Raw genomic sequence first — 21,265 nt, 5'->3', positions numbered from 1 at the left:
GAATCTCTTTCGGGATTCGGGATTCGGGATTCTTTCGGCATTCTTTCGGCATTCTTTCGGGTTTTTTTGGGGGGAAAATGCCTCCGTCTTTCAGGACGCCTGGAGGAGGCATTTTCCCACCTAATAAGCCCAAAATTGGTGGGGACCTTCCTCTAACCCTTCTCTAACAACCACCCAAGTTTCAGACAGATTGGACTTTGGGGGGCCATGTTATGGCCCCCCAAAGCAGGTCCCCCCATCCTCCCATAAGAAAGCGAAGGAGCAGCATATTGTTAGCATGCTGCTGCTGATCTTTCTTCATTATTTCCTATGGGGAAAAAATGAAGAGGCAGGCTTCCTTTGCCAGGGGTGGCATTTTGCATGCAAAATGCCCCCCTACCCTCAGGGGCCCTTCTCCCACCCCTCCTCCCACCCCCCACCAAGGCTCAGCCTGCTCCCACTTGGGGGGGCCATTTCATGGCCTCCCCAAGTAGGTGCTCTAATCTCTACCACTGACAGCTGGGGGAGGCTTGTGTTGCCAGGGGTGGCATTTTGCATGCAAAATGCCCCCCAACCCTCTGGGGCCCTTCTCCCACCCCTCCTCCCACCCCCCACCAAGGCTCAGCCTGCTCCCACTTGGGGGGGCATTTCATGGCCTCCCCAAGTAGATGCTCTGCTCTCATCTCTACCACTGACAGCTGGGGGAGGCTTGTCTTGCCAGGGGTGGCATTTTGCATGCAAAATGCCCCCCAGCCCTCTGGGGCCCTTCTCCCACCCTTCCTCCCACCCCCCACCAAGGCTCAGACTGCTCCCACTTGGGGGGGCCATTTCATGGCCTCCCCAAGTAGGTCCTCTCAGCCCCTAAAGTCCACCCCTTACAGCCCCACACAAACCCAATTCCCCCCCAGCTGCCACACACAGACCCAAATCCCCACATTAGCCCCTCACAGACCCAAATCCACCCCCACCTGCCCTACACCCATAACCCCAGGAACAGGCTGGCAAAGGCCAGCCCTCTCCCTTTGTTCCCTATGCTGGGAACTTCTAAACTCTCTTTCCCTGGGCAATTCTGCACAGCCCAGGGGTGCCACAATGGTGGGCACACTTCTGAGTGCCAGCTGGTCCCTGTGAAAGAGTACCTGAACCACAGACACCCTCCCTCAAATTCCCCCACCACCTACAGAGATGGCTGGCCAGCCAGCCCCATTGTTCCCTATGATGGGAACCAACTGCACAACAAAGAATAAAACAAGAACAACACAAAATAAAGTTTTAAAAAATTATATTCTCCCTTCCAAAGTACAAGTAGGCAAAGCATTATGACACATTACACCAGCAGTCCCCCACACAGAAAAATTAAAACAAAACTCACTTAACATCAGAGAATCACAAAGCATGATTCCTGTCAAAAACACTTTATTTCTTGAACAGCTTTAGGTTACACAGCAGGGGGGAACACCAAAGGGCATGGCAGCACTATCTTACACAAAAATAACACAACTCACTTCACATCAGAGAATCACAAAGCACAATTCCTGTTAAAAACACTTTATTTCTTGAACAGCTTTAGGTTACACAGCAGGGGGGAACACCAAAGGGCATGGCAGCACTATCTTACACAAAAATAACACAACTCGCTTCACATTAAAGAATCACCCCAAAAAATTGCTGTCAAAAGCACTTTATTTCTGTAACTGCTTTAGGAAGGCACCACAGAGCAGGAAAGCAGTGTACTACACAAAAATAACACAACTCACTTCACATCAGAGAATCACACAAACACAATTGCTGTCAAAAACGGTGAAGTGGGTTGTATTATTTTTTGCAGTACATTGCTATCATGCCCTGTTGTGCCCTCCTACTGTGTAACCTAAAGCTGTTCAAGAAATAAAGTGTTTTTGCCAGGAATTGTGTTTTTGTGATTCTCTGATGTTAAGTGAGTTGTGTTATTTTTGTGTAAGATAGTGCTGCCATGCCCTTTGGTGTTCCCCCCTGCTGTGTAACCTAAAGCTGTTCAAGAAATAAAGTGTTTTTAACAGGAATTGTGCTTTGTGATTCTCTGATGTGAAGTGAGTTGTGTTATTTTTGTGTAAGATAGTGCTGCCATGCCCTTTGGTGTTCCCCCCTGCTGTGTAACCTAAAGCTGTTCAAGAAATAAAGTGTTTTTGACAGGAATCATGCTTTGTGATTCTCTGATGTTAAGTGAGTTTTGTTTTAATTTTTCTGTGTGGGGGACTGCTGGTGTAATGTGTCATAATGCTTTGCCTACTTGTACTTTGGAAGGGAGAATATAATTTTTTTAAAACTTTATTTTGTGTTGTTCTTGTTTTATTCTTTGTTGTGCAGTTGGTTCCCATCATAGGGAACAATGGGGCTGGCTGGCCAGCCATCTCTGTAGGTGGTGGGGGAATTTGAGGGAGGGTGTCTGTGGTTCAGGTGCTCTTTCACAGGGACCAGCTGGCACTCAGAAGTGTGCCCACCATTGTGGCACCCCTGGGCTGTGCAGAATTGCCTAGGGAAAGAGAGTTTAGAAGTTCCCAGCATAGGGAACAAAGGGAGAGGGCTGGCCTTTGCCAGCCTGTTCCTGGGGTTATGGGTGTAGGGCAGGTGGGGGTGGATTTGGGTCTGTGAGGGGCTAATGTGGGGATTTGGGTCTGTGTGTGGCAGCTGGGGGGGAATTGGGTTTGTGTGGGGCTGTAAGGGGTGGACTTTAGGGGCTGAGAGGACCTACTTGGGGAGGCCATGAAATGGCCCCCCCCCCAAGTGGGAGCAGTCTGAGCCTTGGTGGGGGGTGGGAGGAAGGGTGGGAGAAGGGCCCCAGAGGGCTGGGGGGCATTTTGCATGCAAAATGCCACCCCTGGCAACACAAGCCTCCCCCAGCTGTCAGTGGTAGAGATGAGAGCAGAGCACCTACTTGGGGAGGCCATGAAATGCCCCCCCAAGTGGGAGCAGGCTGAGCCTTGGTGGGGGGTGGGAGGAGGGGTGGGAGAAGGGCCCCAGAGGGTTGGGGGGCATTTTGCATGCAAAATGCCACCCCTGGCAACACAAGCCTCCCCCAGCTGTCAGTGGTAGAGATTAGAGCACCTACTTGGGGAGGCCATGAAATGCCCCCCCCAAGTGGGAGCAGGCTGAGCCTTGGTGGGGGGTGGGAGGAGGGGTGGGAGAAGGGCCCCTGAGGGCTGGGGGGCATTTTGCATGCAAAATGCCACCCCTGGCAAAGGAAGCCTGCCTCTTCATTTTTTCCCCATAGGAAATAATGAAGAAAGATCAGCAGCAGCATGCTAACAATATGCTGCTCCTTCGCTTTCTTATGGGAGGATGGGGGGACCTGCTTTGGGGGGCCATAACATGGCCCCCCAAAGTCCAATCTGTCTGAAACTTGGGTGGTTGTTAGAGAAGGGTTAGAGGAAGGTCCCCACCAATTTTGGGCTTATTCGGTGGGAAAATGCCTCCTCCAGACGTCCTGGAAGACGGAGGCATTTTCCCATAGAAAAGCCGAAAGAAAGCCGAAAGAATCCCGAAACGTTTCGGCTTTTTTCTTTCGGCTACCCGAAACGTTTCGGCATTCCCCGAAACGTTTCGGCATTCCCCGAAAGAAGCCGAAACACTTTTGTTTCGGCATTCTTTCGGCATTCTGAATGCCGAAACGCACATCCCTAGCTATGAATTCTGTTCCAGATCCCCAGATTCCCTCTGTTCAAAACAGGGGGATGGAAACCAGTGTTCAAGAAACTCATGCTCAATGATTGTTCTGCAGATCTGTGCCTTTATAAACACATCAAAATAACAGCAATTTCAAACCTCGTGATATAATTTAGCATTTCCTATATGATGCTTGGCATCCTGCATAATTTGGTCATTGTGTTCTGATAGCTGCTCAGTAGAGATGAGCATGAACCTAAATATGACCCCAAAAAACCCATGAACCAGGCCGGTTCAGGGTTCATGAACTAGGGTTCGTGAAACCTCCTTTTCACGGAACTTCCATGAACTGTATACTTGTTCGTTGGGTCGTATTTACAGGGGCAGTTTAAATGGCCATTTCACCAAGGAAATGGCCATTTAAACTGCCCCTTTAAGGGACTTGCAAGGGCAAGTCCCTTTAGACTATCAGCTGGCACCGCCAGCTGATCCCCCCCACCGCCTGCCTGTTGATAGTTTAAAGGGACCTGCCGCGGCAGGTAGGGGGCTGGCAACCCTGGTTAAGACACACAGTTAAAGGGTGCAATCTGGTTTTGTTTCTGTGACATGAAGAGGTTTTTTACTTCCTTGTTGCACCTGTTATCTTGCCCCTTGTTGCACCAAAAAAAGAATCTGTCCAGTTTGAGAGAAAGAAAACTGTATTAATGTATTAAAATTACCTCTCTCTTCTATTCTTACAGCTTTTAGCCATTTTGGGACATTTTCTGGAGAAACCTGTTATTGCAGATATTTTTAGTCCAAATTACAAAATTTTACTGCAAATGTTTGATGAAGAGCTGTATAATTGCAAACACTTATATGATGAGCACATTAAGCAGGTGAGTTAAGAACAAAATGTCCCTTTGTACTGTTTGGTAAAGATTTCATTATTCAGAATAGCTCATGCATTTTTTTTAACTACTTAGGTGGAAGAGGGGACTGAAATAATAAATAAAAACATGCCATATACTTCTGGAAACCTTAAATGGTCCCAAGAAATTAAAAGCCGTATACAGTCATTTTGGTCAAACATCTCATTCTTTTCTCACCCGTAAGTATTAGCTCATTGGATCTGTAAACGGGACAGATATGTACTTGTTCATAAAAAAACAATTCATCCGAAGATTCATTGGTTTGTTTCTTTCTTTTAAGGGGATACTTGTAATTATTTTATATTTTCCCCTCCCATATAATGCTCTTTTCTGGAATGGATATGGTAACTACAGAAGTACTGTATGTATTCATCTATGTTGTAGGTCTTTTTAAAAAAAATAAAGCACTTACAAAGGCCTGTAGTTTTTTTGGAACCTTGTGGTATTTGTAAAGACAATTACAATTTAAGAAATTATGTGAAAAAAATCACTGAACAAAATACCAACACTAGAATTTGCACTAAAATCCTCTTTGAATTATAGTCCTCATTTTCTTATTTATGTCTTGGAATATGTGGGATTAATTTTTTGAAGAAAATTAGCAAAGGTCCGATGATCATAAGGCAATAGATTCCCTCTATGTGTTGCAATTCTCACATTACTTAATGAACCTTAGCAGATGCTCACTTTCTAGTCTAGGGGAACGAGGCATTTTGCTATGCATCACCAGGATAGAAATCTCAACTTTCCTTTTGAGCTGTGAAAAACAGAACACAGTTCTACAACAACTAGTTACCTGATGATAGCTGATAAGGGTGGACCAAATAAAATCACCAAAAGAGCCATAGTTATCACCAATATATCTAATTCTTGTGGCTCCAAATGTAGATACTTAAATCGAGTTTGCAGCTATAGATGGACAAGACAGATCTTTCTACACACCTGAGAAAAGCCCAACATTTGCAGAAAAACTGAAAATGGAGTTAACCCTCCTGTCCAAATGATAGGAGCAGCTTCTGTAGCTTTAAGAAATGAATGCCCTCAGTGACCATTGCTAGGAAACCACAACTGTATCGCCAGAATTCAAGTCTTGGTTTCTGTCATGAAAAGACAGAGGAAGGGGCCAGGGCCCTTTCCAGGGCTGTTTCGGCCTCATAAAGGCCAGGCTCAACAGCAGTCACCAAGGGACTTGCTACTTAGGGGTGTGCACAGGAAAAAAATCAATACATTCAAGTCTGATAATACCAAACCGGGTGGGGGGGAGGAATGGTATTACCGAATTCATGGTAATGCAAAGCAAATTCAGTAAAACTCAGCCATTGTTTCCTATAGGAAACTCAATTAAGAAGTATCCAGTGGCCTAGGGGGTCATTTTGGGGTCAAATTTCACCAAATTTGCAGAAGACCTACTCCTAACTGTCCTCTAATGGAACCCCCCCCCCCAGTTTCATAAAGTTTTCCCTATTATTCCCTATGGGGAAAACTATCTGGGGGTATTCAGGTGGCTGGGGTGGCATTTTGCAAGCAAAATCCACCAAATTTTCAGGGGGTGTATTAATGACTGTCATCTAAAGACCCCCCCCCTCCAAAGTTTAAGCAAGATTGGACCTACACTAACTAGTAACTAACCTTATTAAACAGGCCCGCCCACCCACCCAAAGCACCTAGCCAAACATGAGAGTTTGTTTTAAAACCTACCTACCTACTCTAAACGGTTGCTTTTAGTAGGTCTAAACCTGGAGATGGACACACAAATCTCTTTTTTAAAAGCTCGATTTAGGCATGTGGTGGCACTACACTAGAAAACAGCTTAATTTCTCTTCAGGAATGAAGCTACCCTTGAACCCCAATCTAGAGGTAAGTCTATTACAAAAAACCTACTTCTATGTACCTGGCCTGACTCCAAGGGAGCCAGAGGTGGGCAGGAAAAACCTAGTTAAATACATTAATTGGCGGCCTATTTATCAATAGAATTTGAGTAGAACCTGAAATTTTCTTAATTCTATTAAGAGGCTTAAGTCTATTAAAAGGGGGGCAACCTCTCTTTTGTCCCTAAAAGCTACCAGTTAAGTTTTTCTTTACAAGACCTACACAGGCTATCTTAAAAACTCTTTTTAAAATTCACACTTCACAACCCTCTCAGGATACCCAAAAAATTCCCACCAAACACCACTAGGTAATTTAAGCTAAACTGGCAAGCACCTCAGCAAACACCTCCTATCCTCAGAAGAACAACAACCTTCTCTCCTTATTAAAGCAGACCATGAGAGATGAGCTCTCCAAGCTGTGTCAACCTCTTTCCAGGACCAGCAGTGAATTGTCCTCCCCACTCCCCACTTCCATCCATTAGGCCCAAAGACAAACCCAGAAGGGTGGCAGCCAAATGGCCTACCAAGACAGCCCAAAAGTCCACCCAAGTCAAGGATAAGGATTGTATGCCATTAAAGGTATTTGAATTGAATTGCATTGGATAAGGACAAGCAGCTCTCCTGGGATGGAGAGATGTCCTCCGACAGTGATGATAGGGAGGAGGGCGAGTTCCTCTCAGAAGAGGATGAGGAGGGGGAGGTCACCATTCTGGAGCAGCCAGAAAGGCTGTTTAAAATGGAGGACTATCAATATCTCCCTTCAAAGTCCCTGGCAGCTCTTGACCTGCAAGTACCAAAAGGGGAATTGGAGGAGGATCCCAATTCGGGCAAAGCATCCACAAGGCCCAAAGGGTGCAGGGAATTCTTCCCTAGGGCAAACATGGCAGAAAAGGTCTTCCCGTTCTCTGAGTGTTTTGAGAGACAAATGAAAGCCAAATGGGAAATGCCATGGGCCAACAAATAATGTTCTAATGCAGCAAAGAGACTATATGCCTTATCATCCTTTGCCAATGAGTTATTGCAGATGCCGAGGATTGATTCCCCAGTGGCCACTCTGCAGTCCTCGGGCCTCCTATCAGAGGATGGCCAGGGATCCGTGAAGGACAGCTTGTACAGGAAAGCAGAGAACATCCTCAGGAGAGCTCATGAAGCTCTTTGGGGATGCACTCGAAAGGATCCTGGTGGAAATAAGAGATAAAAAGGCGTTGCCCAGAACCCTCAGGAAATCGGATAGGTGTTCCTTCAGCTCACAGTCCTTTCGTTGCCACCACTCCCTGGCCAGACCATGACAAGACTCAAAGCGTTCATCCTGGAATTTCCCCAGACAGAACTTCAAAAGGGGCCCCTTTGGAGCCAAGAACAACAGGCATCACCAAGCCCAAGGAGACTGGCACAACTTTGACAACAAGACCCCCAAATCCTGACTTTCTTCAACCTCCAGTTGGGGGTGGGGGAGACCACTTCCACCATGCATGGGTCGAGTCAAGGGTGGATGCCTGGGCCCTCAAAGTGGTCTCCAAAGGCTGCTCAGTAAAGATCGACTCTTACCCACCAGATTGATTCATGACCTCACCCATTCAAAAAAAAAAAACCCAAAGAAGACATCATGCAGAGGGCACTCAACCATCTACTAGCCATTCAAGCAATAGAACTGGTACCCCACAAAGAAAGAGGCCAAGGGGTTTACTCTCTCTTCTTTACAGTTCCATAGAGAAATGGGGGCCGGAGGGTGATTCTAGACCTGAACTTCATAAACAGCTTCATAATGCTAAAACGCTTCCATATGGAAATGCTATGCTTAATAGCCGAAGCTCTACAGCCCAGGGAGTTTCTCACTTCCATAGACCTTACTGAGGTCTATCTTCATGTTCCTATCAATGCATCACACTTTTCCTGAGGCTCCACGTGAACAACAGGCATTACCATTGTTGCCAAGTAGGCCTCCTGCTTTAAGGCCTGCCATGAACTGTGTTAAAGTTTCCTGCATTGCTGTTTCACTGCTGCTACACAAAGACTGCTTTGCACGTGTGTGCTCTAATACACGTGTCAGTTTCCTGCCTGCTTGCTAATTACCCTGCTGCTGCAATAGACTGTGTAGTTGGCTGACTCCATATTTGGTTAGCTGCACAAAGGACTCTTTTTCTGGGCAGCCCTGCCCTGACCTGTATCTGGACTTCCCAGTGTGTGTTTGGACTTTATTACAAGTGTGCCCCGTGCCTGCATTGCCATCTGCCACGGACTGTGCCTGTTCCCTGCTTTGGACTGTGTTTTGTGTGCTGTTTCCCCTGCCTCCATGGAAGCCTGCCTCATATGGGCCCAAGCCGCTGCTAGCAGCTGGGTGCCTGCCGGGGAAACCTCCAGCGAGCCTGGCTAGGCACTCCCTGGTCAGTTCCCGCCTGGAGCCTCCCGTGGGCCGGTCCCCGAGCTTGCCCTCGCTACCGGGCAGCCTGCTATCCAGCCCCAGCCATGCCCAGCCGGCATCCATGTTCTTAGGCAGCCAGGAGACCCAGGGAAGAAGACTGCTTTGAGAAGCCATTTCGGCGAAGCGGGCACACCACGTCCGCAGCGAGAGTACCTCGCCCCGCTCTGCATATCTTAGGAGCCGCCCCGGAGAAGGAACTAAGTGCCGACCATCCCAAGCACTTAGAGAATGCATCTCAAAGAAACCTCCGCATTCCAGAACTGATGACATCAGGACAAGCCCTGTCCGCTGGAACATCCTTTCAGCCCACTCGGATTTCCCCCTCCCTCTTTTGTCCCCTCTTCCTGAGGTGTCACTTATCACAATCAGATTACCAAAGTGGCCCATCCAAGCCATTCAGTAACCCATTAGAACCTTTGTTTTAAACTGTGAGAACCACCAAGTACAGCACCAGCCCCAGGGTACGTTTTGGGGTATTTAAGCCGGTCTCCCAGACCGCATGGTGCGCGTGCCATCCTATCCAGAATCCCTTGCTGTCCGTCTGTGGTCCCAGTGCTGGCATTGGGCCACCTCGCTGTTGTGTCTCTGCTTCGCTTCAGGATTGTGAGTATTCCCCACCATCGTTGGGAACCTGCTAATGCGAAAGTCTCTGCATTTCCTACTCTGTATTTCTTAGATCTTGTGTGTTCTCTTGTATGCTTGTGCAAGTTTAGGCTTACGCCACATTGTTAGCAAATACACGTGATTGAAACTATTTGTAGTCTGCCTCTTTTTCACTAGAGTGTCTGGAATCAGGACCTCCGTAAACATAGGTTAAGATCCGCGCTAATTTTAAGTTACAGACTGCTATAGCTAATTCCCCATTATAATAAAGAGCAGTTCTGGTAACACCATATCAGCGCCTATTTGGCCTAGCCACGGCTCCAAGAGTCTTCACCAAGGTCCTCATCAACCCAACTGTTCGACTCAGAGAGAGGGGAATTCATGTACATCCGTATCGGGATGACATCCTTATATGCACCAGTTCCCAAGAGAAGGTCCATCGTGACACCTGGCTGACAATAGGCTTCTTGGGTGGCCTTTTGGGTTACCTTGGTAGGCCATTTGGCTGCCGCCCTTCTGGGTTTGTCTTTGAGTGTGGTGGATGGAGGTGGGGGGATGACAATTCGCTGCTGGCCCTGGAAAGAGGTTGACACAGCTTGGAGAGCTCATCTCTCATGGTCTGCTTTTATAGGGAAAGAAGGTCAGCTGAAAACGCAGGGCCAAAATTGCCAGGTACATTATCCATCCTGGTAGAGCCGCTCTCATTCAAAAGCAGGTGCCAATCCAAGCAGAAAGGGCCTACAGAAGTGTCTCCTGGCAGGACGTAGGCCAGTACATCATCTGAAGCCATGCGGGGCTTGGCACACTTGCTGCCACTTTTTCTCACCTTTTATGCAGACTGCTGGCTAGTGCTGCACTCAGCCTCCGGGCAGAGTTGTGCAGAAGAACCTGCCTCTCTCTGCTGCCAGTGGGCCCATTTGGCAGGGATACACAGCTCTGAGGCTGGAAAATTGCTGGGAGCTTGCTCCAGCTGCAAAGGCAGGATGGCACTGGGAGGCTCAGAATCTGACGCCACCGCTGCAGCAGGGAAGCCTGCTTCCTCGTCTTCCTCTCTCATGAAGCTTCTGTCAGAGTCTGCTGGCTCCTTAGTGGGTCCATGTGCACTCCTATAGAATAGATCACCGAAGGCAGGTATAGAGGGGAGAGGAGGAGGAAATACAAGAGTAAAGACTAAAGAAAAGGCAGTACAGAGAAGTGGAATAAAAATCAGATAGGCAAAAGTGAAAGTGGAATAAAGGCCTAAGAAGTAACAGAGAGATCTGCTGCTACTATTGCACTCCCTGGAGGCAGGAAAGAACTAAGAGAAGGGGTGGTCCACATGCCAACAGGAAAGAGGAAGAAAATTTAACTTCTTGCCTCCCTGATTGGATGGTGGGAAACACCCAAGATGTCCTCCTTTCCTCAGAGGAGAAGGACCGTTCATGATAAGTATCCAAAGGTCCGTTCTCTCCGCCCATCCCTCCCAAATGCCAGGCCAACCCCTCCCCCCCAAAGAGAGAAAACTCCATTGAGTCTAACAACTCTCAAACCAGGCAGCAGCAGAAGTCTTCCAGGTGCAGGTCTTAGCAGGCAGTAGCAGGAATCTACTCACTCCAGAATCCAGTTGCAGACTCGCAGTTCAAAGCAGCCAGACTACAGAGAGAGAGCCAACAGCTAGCAGCAAACCAGGCAATGTCTCTCAATCTCCAGACCAGAGCAAAATGGAAACTGACTGAGGCAAGCCTCCTAATTTAACTTCTTGCAGCATTTTTAAAAAGGCACTCTCCTTAAGAATCCCATTGACCAGAGAAGGAGAGCTCCTGCAAGGATTGGCAATGCATTCCCCCCCTCTTCCCCCTCCTTTCTGTCTCTGCCTCTCTCTCTCTCCCTTTCCCCCCTCCCATTTGATTAAAATGGCAGGAAGCAGTATTTCTTTACTGTTCCTTAGCAAAGGAACTGCAAGGAATAGCCCAGCTGCGATTTCTGAAATTTACTGAATTGTACTGAATAAATTCAGTAAACTAAAATTCATTATCACTGGATCTGATTCAGTAATCTGTTTTATGTTTGCTAATACCAAATTTTACCAAATCAGGAAAAATTTTATATTTTTACTGAATATTAAACCCAAATCACACACTCCTATTGCTACCACCCAACTTACATGACTCACCAAAGCCTGGCTGCTTCATACTATTCTACCTTGCACTTTATTTATTGGTATAGTATTCCTATGTTAGCACTGGTATGAGTGTTTTTCCGACTGTGAGTAGGGTTTGAAATATTTGAAATAACTGAAATAATTGTCCATTAAAATTGTATAGTTCATACATTGACCTTATACTACTGTGTGGCTTTATATACTGTTTGTAATACATGATATGTTTATTGGTATTAGTCTGTTGACATGGGTCATTTTGGTTTTGGTTGGTCATACTGTTCTACAGCAACCAGCCTACCAAAATTAGCATGGTGTAGTTGTTAGAGTTTCAGACTATGATCTGGGAGACCTATTGCTGCTATGCTATGGAAGCTCACTGGATGATTTCAGTCAGCTACACACACTGAGCCTAACCTGTGTTGTGGATAAAGTGGAGGTGAGGAGAATGATGAAGGTTCTTTAAATCTCCTCCCCTTTATGGAGAATGAAATAATAATAATAACAACAACAACAACAACAACAACAACAACATTCAATTTATATACTGGCCTTCAGGACAACTTAACACCCACTCAGAGCGGTTTACAAAGTATGTCATTATAATCCCCACAACAATCACCCTGTGAGGTGGGTAGGGCTGAAAGAGCTCTGGAAGAGCTGTGACTGACCCAAGGTCACTCAGCTGGCTTCAAGTGGGGAAGTGGGGAATCAAACCCGATTCTCCAGATTAGAGTCCCACTGCTCTCAACCACTACAGCAAACTAGCTCTAGCTGAAGATGGGAGGACAGATAAAAGGTAGGTTGATTGGGGCCTGTAAAGGGGAGAAGGAAGTAAAGAAAGTTGAGAATATGGGGGCTGCCAAGAGAGGAAATAATGTGGAAGGGAAATACAGGGGAAAATGTGGTGCCCACACTAGTTCTTGCAAGTTCCCTAATTTGCAGTTGGGTCCAGCCTGGCTAGCACCACACAGCTGGGCCCATCTCAGTCAGCATCCAGGGGGCCTAACCCAGTAACTGGCACCATGCAATTCAGCCAGAATTTTCTAGGAGAGAGGCTACAAGGGGGAGACAATGAGAGAAAGCTGCAGATGCAGGAGGTAATAAAAGATAGGTTGGCTGGTAGGTGGAAAGGAGAGAAGGAAGCAGGGAAAGGGGGACTGTCTATGGGGTTTTCAGAGAAGGGGAAAAGAAAATGGAAGGGAGGGAGAAATGACATGCTGCCTCAAGTCCTTGTGAGTCCCACATGAGAAGTGATATTTCATTGTCTGTCTTTACTGCTGTTTGAAGTTGTATGTGGAAATTGATGATGAAATAATATATGTATTGTAAAAGATATGCACAATTTAACCGTGTAAGCTGAAAATTCATTTTGCATTTAAGCTTTTTTGTCAGGGATTTTTTAATCTTCTGTAATAATGATGGGCAAGTCTGCCCATCACTCCTCTTAGAGGGAAAGTAATTGTTCATCCACGGTCTTCCTGTGCAGTCCCACATGGGACTGCGCACGCGCAGGCCTGCCGATACTGGAGATTTCTTTAGCTCAATAACACCAGGGGGCGCTCTCGCCTCCCAGCGTGCATGCACAGCCATTTTCCCGCCTAAACGGCCTATAGGAGGCGGAGTGCCCCACACATACCCTCAGTTTCCTTTTTGCCGCCGATAGATGAGGTTTTCTGGCTCTTCTATTCGTTCGCGATGTCGGATACTGCTTTATTCAAATGGTGCATCACCTGCAATCGAAAGATTTCCAGGTCAGATGGCCATTCTAATTGTCTTTACTGCCTGGGAGAAACCCATAACACCCAGGCCTGTAAACATTGCCACGCCTTTACCTCTAAGGCTAGGGCAGAAAGAGCGGATCATTTGCATGCTTCGCTTTGGCAATGTGCTATGGCGGTCGTGGATCCCCCGGCAAAGGCACCACCATCTGCCGCGTCCGGCTCTACCCTTTGACCCGCTGAAACCGTGAGCTCCAAGACCCCTTGCTCCTTACCTTCTCCGAGCCACTCGGAGTTGAGGCCGAGAGATCGTTCCACCTCCTCGGTTTGGAGCGCGTCGGAACCAAACCCCATCGGTTCCGAAGGTCCCTCGGAGCCGACCTCCCTCGACTTCATCTGCTGCTCCGACCTCTGACCGGGCTGGCTCTCGGAGTCGAACGCCATCGGTGTCAAGACCAACACCTCCACCTTCACAGGGTGTGACCTCTTCAGATCCGACAGCTACGGAACCAGCCGCCTCCACTGAACTCGACAAGAAGAAGAAGAAGAGAAAACATTCTTCTAAGCAAGATAAGGCGGTCTTGGAGAAGCTGATTTCATCTCCGTTGTTGGCCCCTTCGGAAGCGATCGGTTCCGATCCGCCTGAAAAGAGACTCAAGGACTCTGACGCTCGGGCTCCTACCCCGGCGATCACCTCGCAGCAGGATGACCCGGTACCGATTGAAAAGCCCCCGACTCCGTCGGGTCAGCCGCGATAGACCTCCCATGAATCAGGATCGATTAGATCTGGTCGCAGCTACCGGAGCGGATCGGACCATCGGTACAGCCCGTACCCCACTCGGGGCCAATCGAGGGAGCTCCACAGCAGCGAGGTTCGGGCCGCCTCATACTACTTGGAGGATAGCCTGCTTCGCTCGGATTGTTTGTACAGAAGGGAATCGCTTTCACCTTCGTTCAGGACCCGATCATACGACGACTCCCGTAGAACACCGCGTCTCTCAGAAGTCGACTACCATCGGGGTCGACCAAGATATAGTGAGTCCCCTCCTTTGGATTCACCCGATGCTGAGATTGGCCCGGTCGAGGAACCATCTCCCACAGACGACTTCAGGGCCTACAATGAATTGCTCCAGCGGATGGCTAAGGCGTTAGATCTGGAAATGACTTCGACGGAGTTGAAGTTTACAGATAAGTTCTATCAACACATCTACTCCGGATCTACGCCTTCTGTGGCTTTCCCACTGATCGACGGGTTCGTGGATTTGTGGAAGAAGCTCAATGTGAAACCTGCTTCCATTCCTGCCACTAACTGGAAAGTTGAAGGTCTCTACCGCACGAAAGATGATAACCATCCCTTCTTATCGATTCATCCACCCTCTTCCTCGTTAATAACGGAGATGCAGGCGAGATCTAAGCAAGGTTTCATGTCGGCCCCTACGGACAGGGACAGTAGGAAGGTCGATACCTTGGGGAGAAAACTGTATACGTCGGCTGCCTTCACCTTCAAGGTGGCCAACTATGCGGCTATGATGTCAGCCTACCAGCTCTTCCTGTGGAAGAAAGTAGCAGCTTTTCTCCCGAGGCTCCCCGAAGACCAGCGGACTCTCCTTTGAGTCATCCAAGAGGAGGCTACCCGCCTTTCTAGACATCAGATAAACACGAGCAAGAGTTTGTCCGACACATCTGCACGTTCCTTGCTCTCTGCAGTGGTCCTGTGACGGTTTGCGTGGCTCCGCACAACCGCTCTCCCGCCTGAGACGAGGAATAGAGTCGAGGACTTGCCCTTCGAAGGGGCTCTACATTTCTCCGAGAAGACAGATGAATATCTGTCGAAAAAGAGGACGGATTGACTTACAGCACGATCTTATGGCGTCCTGCACCAGACCCCTCAACAGCCTTCTAGACCTTTTTTTAGGTCTTCTCAGCGAGGCAGACCATATCAGTACCAGCCTTATCATGGGTATTCTTATCAATCCCAGAGAAGCTACCAAAGCCCTCAACAGTCTTTTTCGAGACGCAGACAGGGTCACCGCTCCAAGCCTGGTTCTCAGCAACAACAGGCTAAGGAAGCCCGCCAGTCCCACAAACAATTCTGACAATTACAGGGACCTGAACCCATGTTTGGATTCAGGCTTAGTGAATACTGGAGGGAGTGGCTTTCCATCGGTTCCGATGTTTGGGTTTCTGATATTGTTCAGTTTGGTTATAAAATTGAATTTGTGAGTTTACCTTATTTACGTCTCCCTGTCTTTTCTTCGGGACCTCCACATGCGGAGATCCTAGCTGAATTGACCACCCTGCTTCAGAAGGGTGCGATTGAAGAGGTGCCCCACGATTCTGCTTCCTTGGGGTTCTACTCTAACCTATTCATGGTGGAGAAGAAGGATGGTGGTCTCAGGCCCATTCTAGACTTACGGGCCCTTAATAAGCTGGTTAGAATTCGAAAATTCAAAATGGTCACCTTACAGATGGTTTTGACCCTCTTACCCATGCACTCTTGGTTTTCTGTCCTTGACTTGAAGGATGCTTATTTTCATATTTCCATTTTTCCCCAACACAAAAAGTACCTCCAGTTTACTTATGATCACAAGATTCAATATCGGGTTCTACCCTTTGGCTTGGCTACAGCCCCTAGGGTATTTACAAAGTGTATAGCTGTGGTGGTGGCTCACTTATGGCTGCAGGGCTGTCGAATATTTCTGTATCTAGATGACTTGCTCCTAGTGGGCAGCTCAGCTGAAGATGTGTCCAAACAGGTGTCCCTTACGTTAGGCTTATGTCTTAAACTGGGACTGTTCGTAAATCAAAAGAAGTCGAAACTGGCCCCTGTTCGGTCTGTTCAGTTTATAGGGGTTGTGTTGGATGGGGTCAAGAATGCTGGTTTCCTGGCCTCAGACAGGGCTTCTAGGATTAAAGGCCTTATCCTTAGGCTTCAACAGTGCCGCTTTCAATCAGCCCATTTTATTCAAACTCTTCTGGGGTGCCTAGCTTCTACTACAGCTGTGATTCCGTTTGCTAGGCTGTTTATGAGGCCCTTGCAATTATGGTTTAATGCCACTTTCTCACCTAACTGTGACTCTCAGAACAGGAGGCTTTCGGTCCCTAGACGGGTAGTGGCCTCTTTGGAATGGTGGCTTGAGGATGCGAATTTGTTTAAGGGAGTAGAGTTTGGCTGTTGTTGAACTCAGATGTCAGTAACTACCGACGCTTCCCTGTTGGGTTGGGGAGCTCACTGTAAGGGTAGTTATGCCCACGGGACATGGTCGGATGCTGAACGTTCAGAACACATTAACCTCCTTGAATTAAGGGCTATTTCAAATGCACTGATCTCCTTTTCAGATACCATGCGAAACAAGTCCGTGCAAGTGTTGACGGACAACACGACTGCAATGTTTTATGTTAACAAACAGAGTGGCGCAGCATTGGTGACCCTTTGTACCGAGGCGATGAAGCTGTGGACTTGGGCCATACGGCACTCAGTGTGGTTACGAGCAGTGCACATCCTGGGGGTGGAGAACCTCCAGGCGGACCAGCTGAGCAGGCTACACCGGGATGTTCACGAGTGGTCTCTTCGGGACAAGTACCTGCTTCCGATCTTCTCGATGTGGGGGTTCCCAGATCTGGACCTCTTTGCCTCAGTGGACAATCGCAAGACCCATCGCTATTGTTCCAGAGGGGGTGTAGGCCCCGGGTCAGATGGGGATGCATTTCAAGTCGAGTGGTCGGGTCCTCTGTGTTATGCATTTCCCCCATTCCCTCTGCTGGCCAGGGTTCTCAGCAAGATCCAGGGGGACAGGGCGACAGTCATTCTGATAGCCCCTTTTTGGCCAAGGCAGCCCTGGTTTCACACTCTCCTTCTATTACAGACTCAGTCGATCAGATTGCCACTTGTTCCGGACCTTCTGTCCTGGAAGGGAGTTCTGCACCACGACATTCAACGACTCAAACTGACAGCCTGGCTGATCAGCCCGGAGCGGGTTTCTCTGAGGCCGTGACTCATGTATTGTTAAATGCTAGGTGCCTTTCCACTAGGCAATCCTATGCATTCAAGTGGAATCGTTTTTCTGGGTGGTGTCAATGCTGGAATCTAAACCCTTTTATTCCTCCTTGCCTGAGATTCTGGAATTCCTCTGGGAGGTTAAGCTAGGAGGTTTGGCCAATAGCTCTGTCAAAGTTTACTTGGCAGCAATTTCTGCTTTCCATCCTCCTATAGAGAAAAAGTCTATGTTTTCCCACTACACTTCTCGGTTGTTCCTTAAGAGGTTAAATAATTTGTATCCCCCAGTTCGTGCTATTGTTCCTCAGTGGTCCTTACCTTTAGTTTTGACTAGGTTGATGTCCAAGCCCTTTGAGCCTCTGGCCACCTGCCCGTTATGCTACCTTTCTTTGAAAGTGGCCTTCCTTGTGGCGATTACTTCAGCTAGAAGGGTGGGGGAGTTGGCTGCACTGTCTTCAGAACCCCCCTATTTAAAGGTTCATGCAGATAAGGTTGTTTTGAGGACCAAGATTGAGTTTTTATCTAAAGTAGTGTCTCAATTTCATTTGTTACAGGAACTTGTTTTACCTGTTTTTTTCCCTACACAGTCTTCTGCTGCGGAAAGGGCCCTTCACTCTCTGGATGTCCGTAGGGCTATACTGTTTTATTTGGAGCGTACCAAGTCTTTTTGGCTAGATCCTAATTTGTTTGTTTTGCGGGACAAAAAAAGGGTAGAAAGGCGACATCTCAGACCATTGCGAGATGTGTGGCCCAGACTTTTTTAGCATGTTATGATTCTGTTAACTTACCCTGTCCTTTGGAGGTGCATGCCCATTCCACTAGGTCCTTGGCGTCTTCGGTGGTTCTTCTGAGAGGTGTCCCTCTTCATGACATCTGCAGAGTGGCGACGTGGGCCTCGGTGGATACTTTCATAAAGCATTATGTGCTGGATGTCCTAGATCGAAAGGAGACAGCAGTGGGCACGGCAGTGTTACACTCTATCTTTGAGTGACATGTCTGGGGTGCCTCCACCCAGGTATTAAGCTTTGTAATCTTCCCATCTGGGACTGCACAGGAAGACCGTGGATGAAAAACAGGTTTCGCTTACCGTAACTGTTGTTCATCTAGGTCTTCCATGCAGGCACACATGCCCTCCCTCCTTCCCCGCTGTAAGTTGTTGTTGGTTTTTGTTATGGTGGCGAAAGGGTATGTGTGGGGTGCTCCACCTCCTATAGGCCGTTTAGGCGGGAAAACGGCTGCGCATGCGTGCTGGGAGGCGAGAGCGCCCCCTGGTGTTATTGAGCTAAAGAAATCATCGGTATCAGCAGGCCTGTGCGTGCGCAGTCCCATGTGTGCCTGCATGGAAGACCTAGATGAACAACAGTTAAGGTAAGCGAAACCTGTTTTGTTTGGATTATATGTAAGATTTCATCTAGGAGAAAGCCATCCAGTGCCTACCTTCTGCTATGAAAAGCAGGCACATTCACTGCATAATAAAAGGAGGTTGTGTTATCATCAACCAGTGTACCAGTCCCCTCTCACTGCCTAATTTGTATGTCCAAAATTCTGAGCACTAACTGCAGATGTTGTAGATTTAACAGCAACAGCAGTAGTTATGGTTTTCATTCTATCAAGAAGCTTCAAAAGTTGTAGGACACCTGGAGGGAAAAATGTAACAAACCTGCCGGAAACAGCGGTCAGGCCAAAGAAAGAACGGTGAGACAAAGCCAGCTGAGATTAAAAGTTGTGGCTGCTACACAGCCGGCTACAGCCTAGCTACGGCCACATTCAATATGTACTTCAAATGGGGGTGGGGGGAACTCACTATCAGGGCCAAAATGACTAAAATGGGGGATGAAACCTGAATGTCAGATGAGGCAGTGGACAGAGACAACAATCCAAAGAGAAGGATGAAGGAGCCAGGTGAAATAAAAATGGACCAAAACCTAATGGGAAAGAAATTCAGCTAGCTATAGTGCACTTGAAGTGGGCAACCAACTTTGGAGTTAATAAAGACATCAGAAATAAACCAATTTTTAAAAATGATTTAAAAATCCTCATTTTCCCATGATTTGTAATGTATTCCACAGTAGAAGCTATTGCTAATGTTGAAGAAACCTAGGCTGTGGATTCTGTACTAAGGGAGTCTGATACATATTTGACCCACGTGTCTATAAATAAATAAATATAACCATTCTGGTCATTTAAAATCTTGCTAGTATAAAATGTCTGTGTTTTTAGAATCTTGGAAAGCTCAGAAGGTGCTTTAATCTATCAGAAATATAGAGAGATGTTGACCTTGCTTGACCAATATGAAGAGGAGATCTATTACAAATGGAAATCCAATGTGGATAATATTTGCCAGTTTAATTTAGATCAACCACTAATTAAACGCAGGGATAAAGATGGTCTCCTTAGTGTGAATTTTGATCCGAAGGTAAAGTATAACCTTTTTTTGCTAGTTTAATTAAGCTATGTAATTAATGAGGAATATTAGTGGAAGAAATTGAGTGAATGACTCTTGTAACAGTAGCAGCTTTTAATATTAAGAGAGGTATCAAAGCTCTATATGGCTTGGGCCAGCATACCTTAAGGACCGTCTTCTCTGATATGAACCTACCTCTCCACTCTGATCATTTTGGAGGATAGATGTCAACTCGACAAGGGGCTTTCTTGGTAGTGGTGCCAAAATTTTGGAACGCCCTCCTTGAGGAATCTGTCTCCCTCTATTTTTCTCTTCTGCCAATGGGTAAAGACTTTTTTGTTTGGTTTAGTGTACTCCCAATAACAGTTATTGGACCTTCTCTCTGGTTTTGGTGTTACAAGTTTTTATTGAATTATTTTATATATATTTTATTTTAAATATTGTTATAATGTTGAAATGATTTGATGTTCAATGTCTTGGGGCCCCTATTTGGGTGGAAAGGCAGCATAGAAATGTTTTAAATAAATATTGTTTAATTTCATATACGCCATCTGGGGAAATAAATGAGAAAATACTTACGTTGAAAGTTTTCTAAAACAAAGAAAACAAAACAGTAAGGCCAAGAGACAAGAGATTTACCCAAACAGAGTGCAAGGAACAGGTGAAGTCTGTACAACAAACACCCCCTCCCACACACACACATTGTACATAGTTCTTCAATTTCTATCTTCTCAGCCACCTCGTGAGGTAGGTTAAACGGAGAGAGTGGTTGGCCTAAAGTCATCTACTGTATTTCATGGCCCAGCATGGATTTCAAGCTCTACCCAGTTTTCTGCTTATTCACATTTTCCCCTGGCTCAAGGTAGATTTATCAAGAGCAGTATCACCCTTACGAAATTTTTAATCCAGAAAATAACTCGTTTTAGCTGTCATGATTGTAGCCAGGGTAGGATGCTTAAAGTGAGCTAGATGTATCTTATGAATGGTATTTCTTTAAGGAAGGTGTTCTTTATAATGTCGGTAGAAATCACTGAATTTCAGACAGTGTCTAATTGTATTCAGCATACTTTTCTGACAGTAGTAAAGATTAAAATAATATAGACTCTTGCATTAGGAGACTGGGCTATAAAAGTCAATTATGAGGAACTACAGATTTTCCATTCATTTCTTCTAAAGACCCACCTGGAATTACAGTAAAATCCCCATCTCACAAGAAAGTTTGGCTTCAGCTCTGAGGTAGCTTCTTTGAATCAGGAACTATCCATTATCTTGATAGCTGATCTGCATCATTGTTCCTCCTGTACCTTGTTGCCCGGCAGGATTCTGTGTAGCTCTCAGTATTCCTCCATAACAAGAGGTAGGGGTGAGCCCTGAGGACCCGTAGGCTCAGGTCGTTCCTGCTGATTTGAAATCTTTCCTCCCTAAGTAAAATGTGCATTGATTTTAACAGTGCTCACACCACCTAAAGATGTCAGTTTAGAATAGTGTGCCCCATTAAATGAGTCACTACTGGAGAAATCCTAACATTTACAGTGCAATCCTAAGAAGAGTTGCTCCAGTCTAAGCCCATTGAAATCAATG

At 46.8% G+C, this 21,265-nt stretch overlaps 1 protein-coding gene across 1 annotated transcript in view; it reads left to right on the top strand.

The window, feature by feature from the left end:
• The window catches only part of DNAH11 (dynein axonemal heavy chain 11), a 226,382-nt gene that overhangs the window by 21,032 nt on the left and 184,085 nt on the right, over positions 1-21,265 (top strand). The window contains exons 8-10 of the mRNA XM_054991090.1: positions 4,362-4,499; positions 4,587-4,711; positions 19,501-19,696. Coding sequence (XP_054847065.1) covers positions 4,362-4,499; positions 4,587-4,711; positions 19,501-19,696 — 459 coding nt within the window. The remainder of the gene's footprint in view (positions 1-4,361; positions 4,500-4,586; positions 4,712-19,500; positions 19,697-21,265) is intronic.

Source organism: Eublepharis macularius, chromosome 11, assembly GCF_028583425.1.
Source record: "Eublepharis macularius isolate TG4126 chromosome 11, MPM_Emac_v1.0, whole genome shotgun sequence".
Lineage (NCBI taxonomy): Eukaryota > Metazoa > Chordata > Lepidosauria > Squamata > Eublepharidae > Eublepharis > Eublepharis macularius.
Note: the sequence above shows the minus strand (reverse complement) of the source record. Positions and strands in the feature narration are given on the sequence as shown.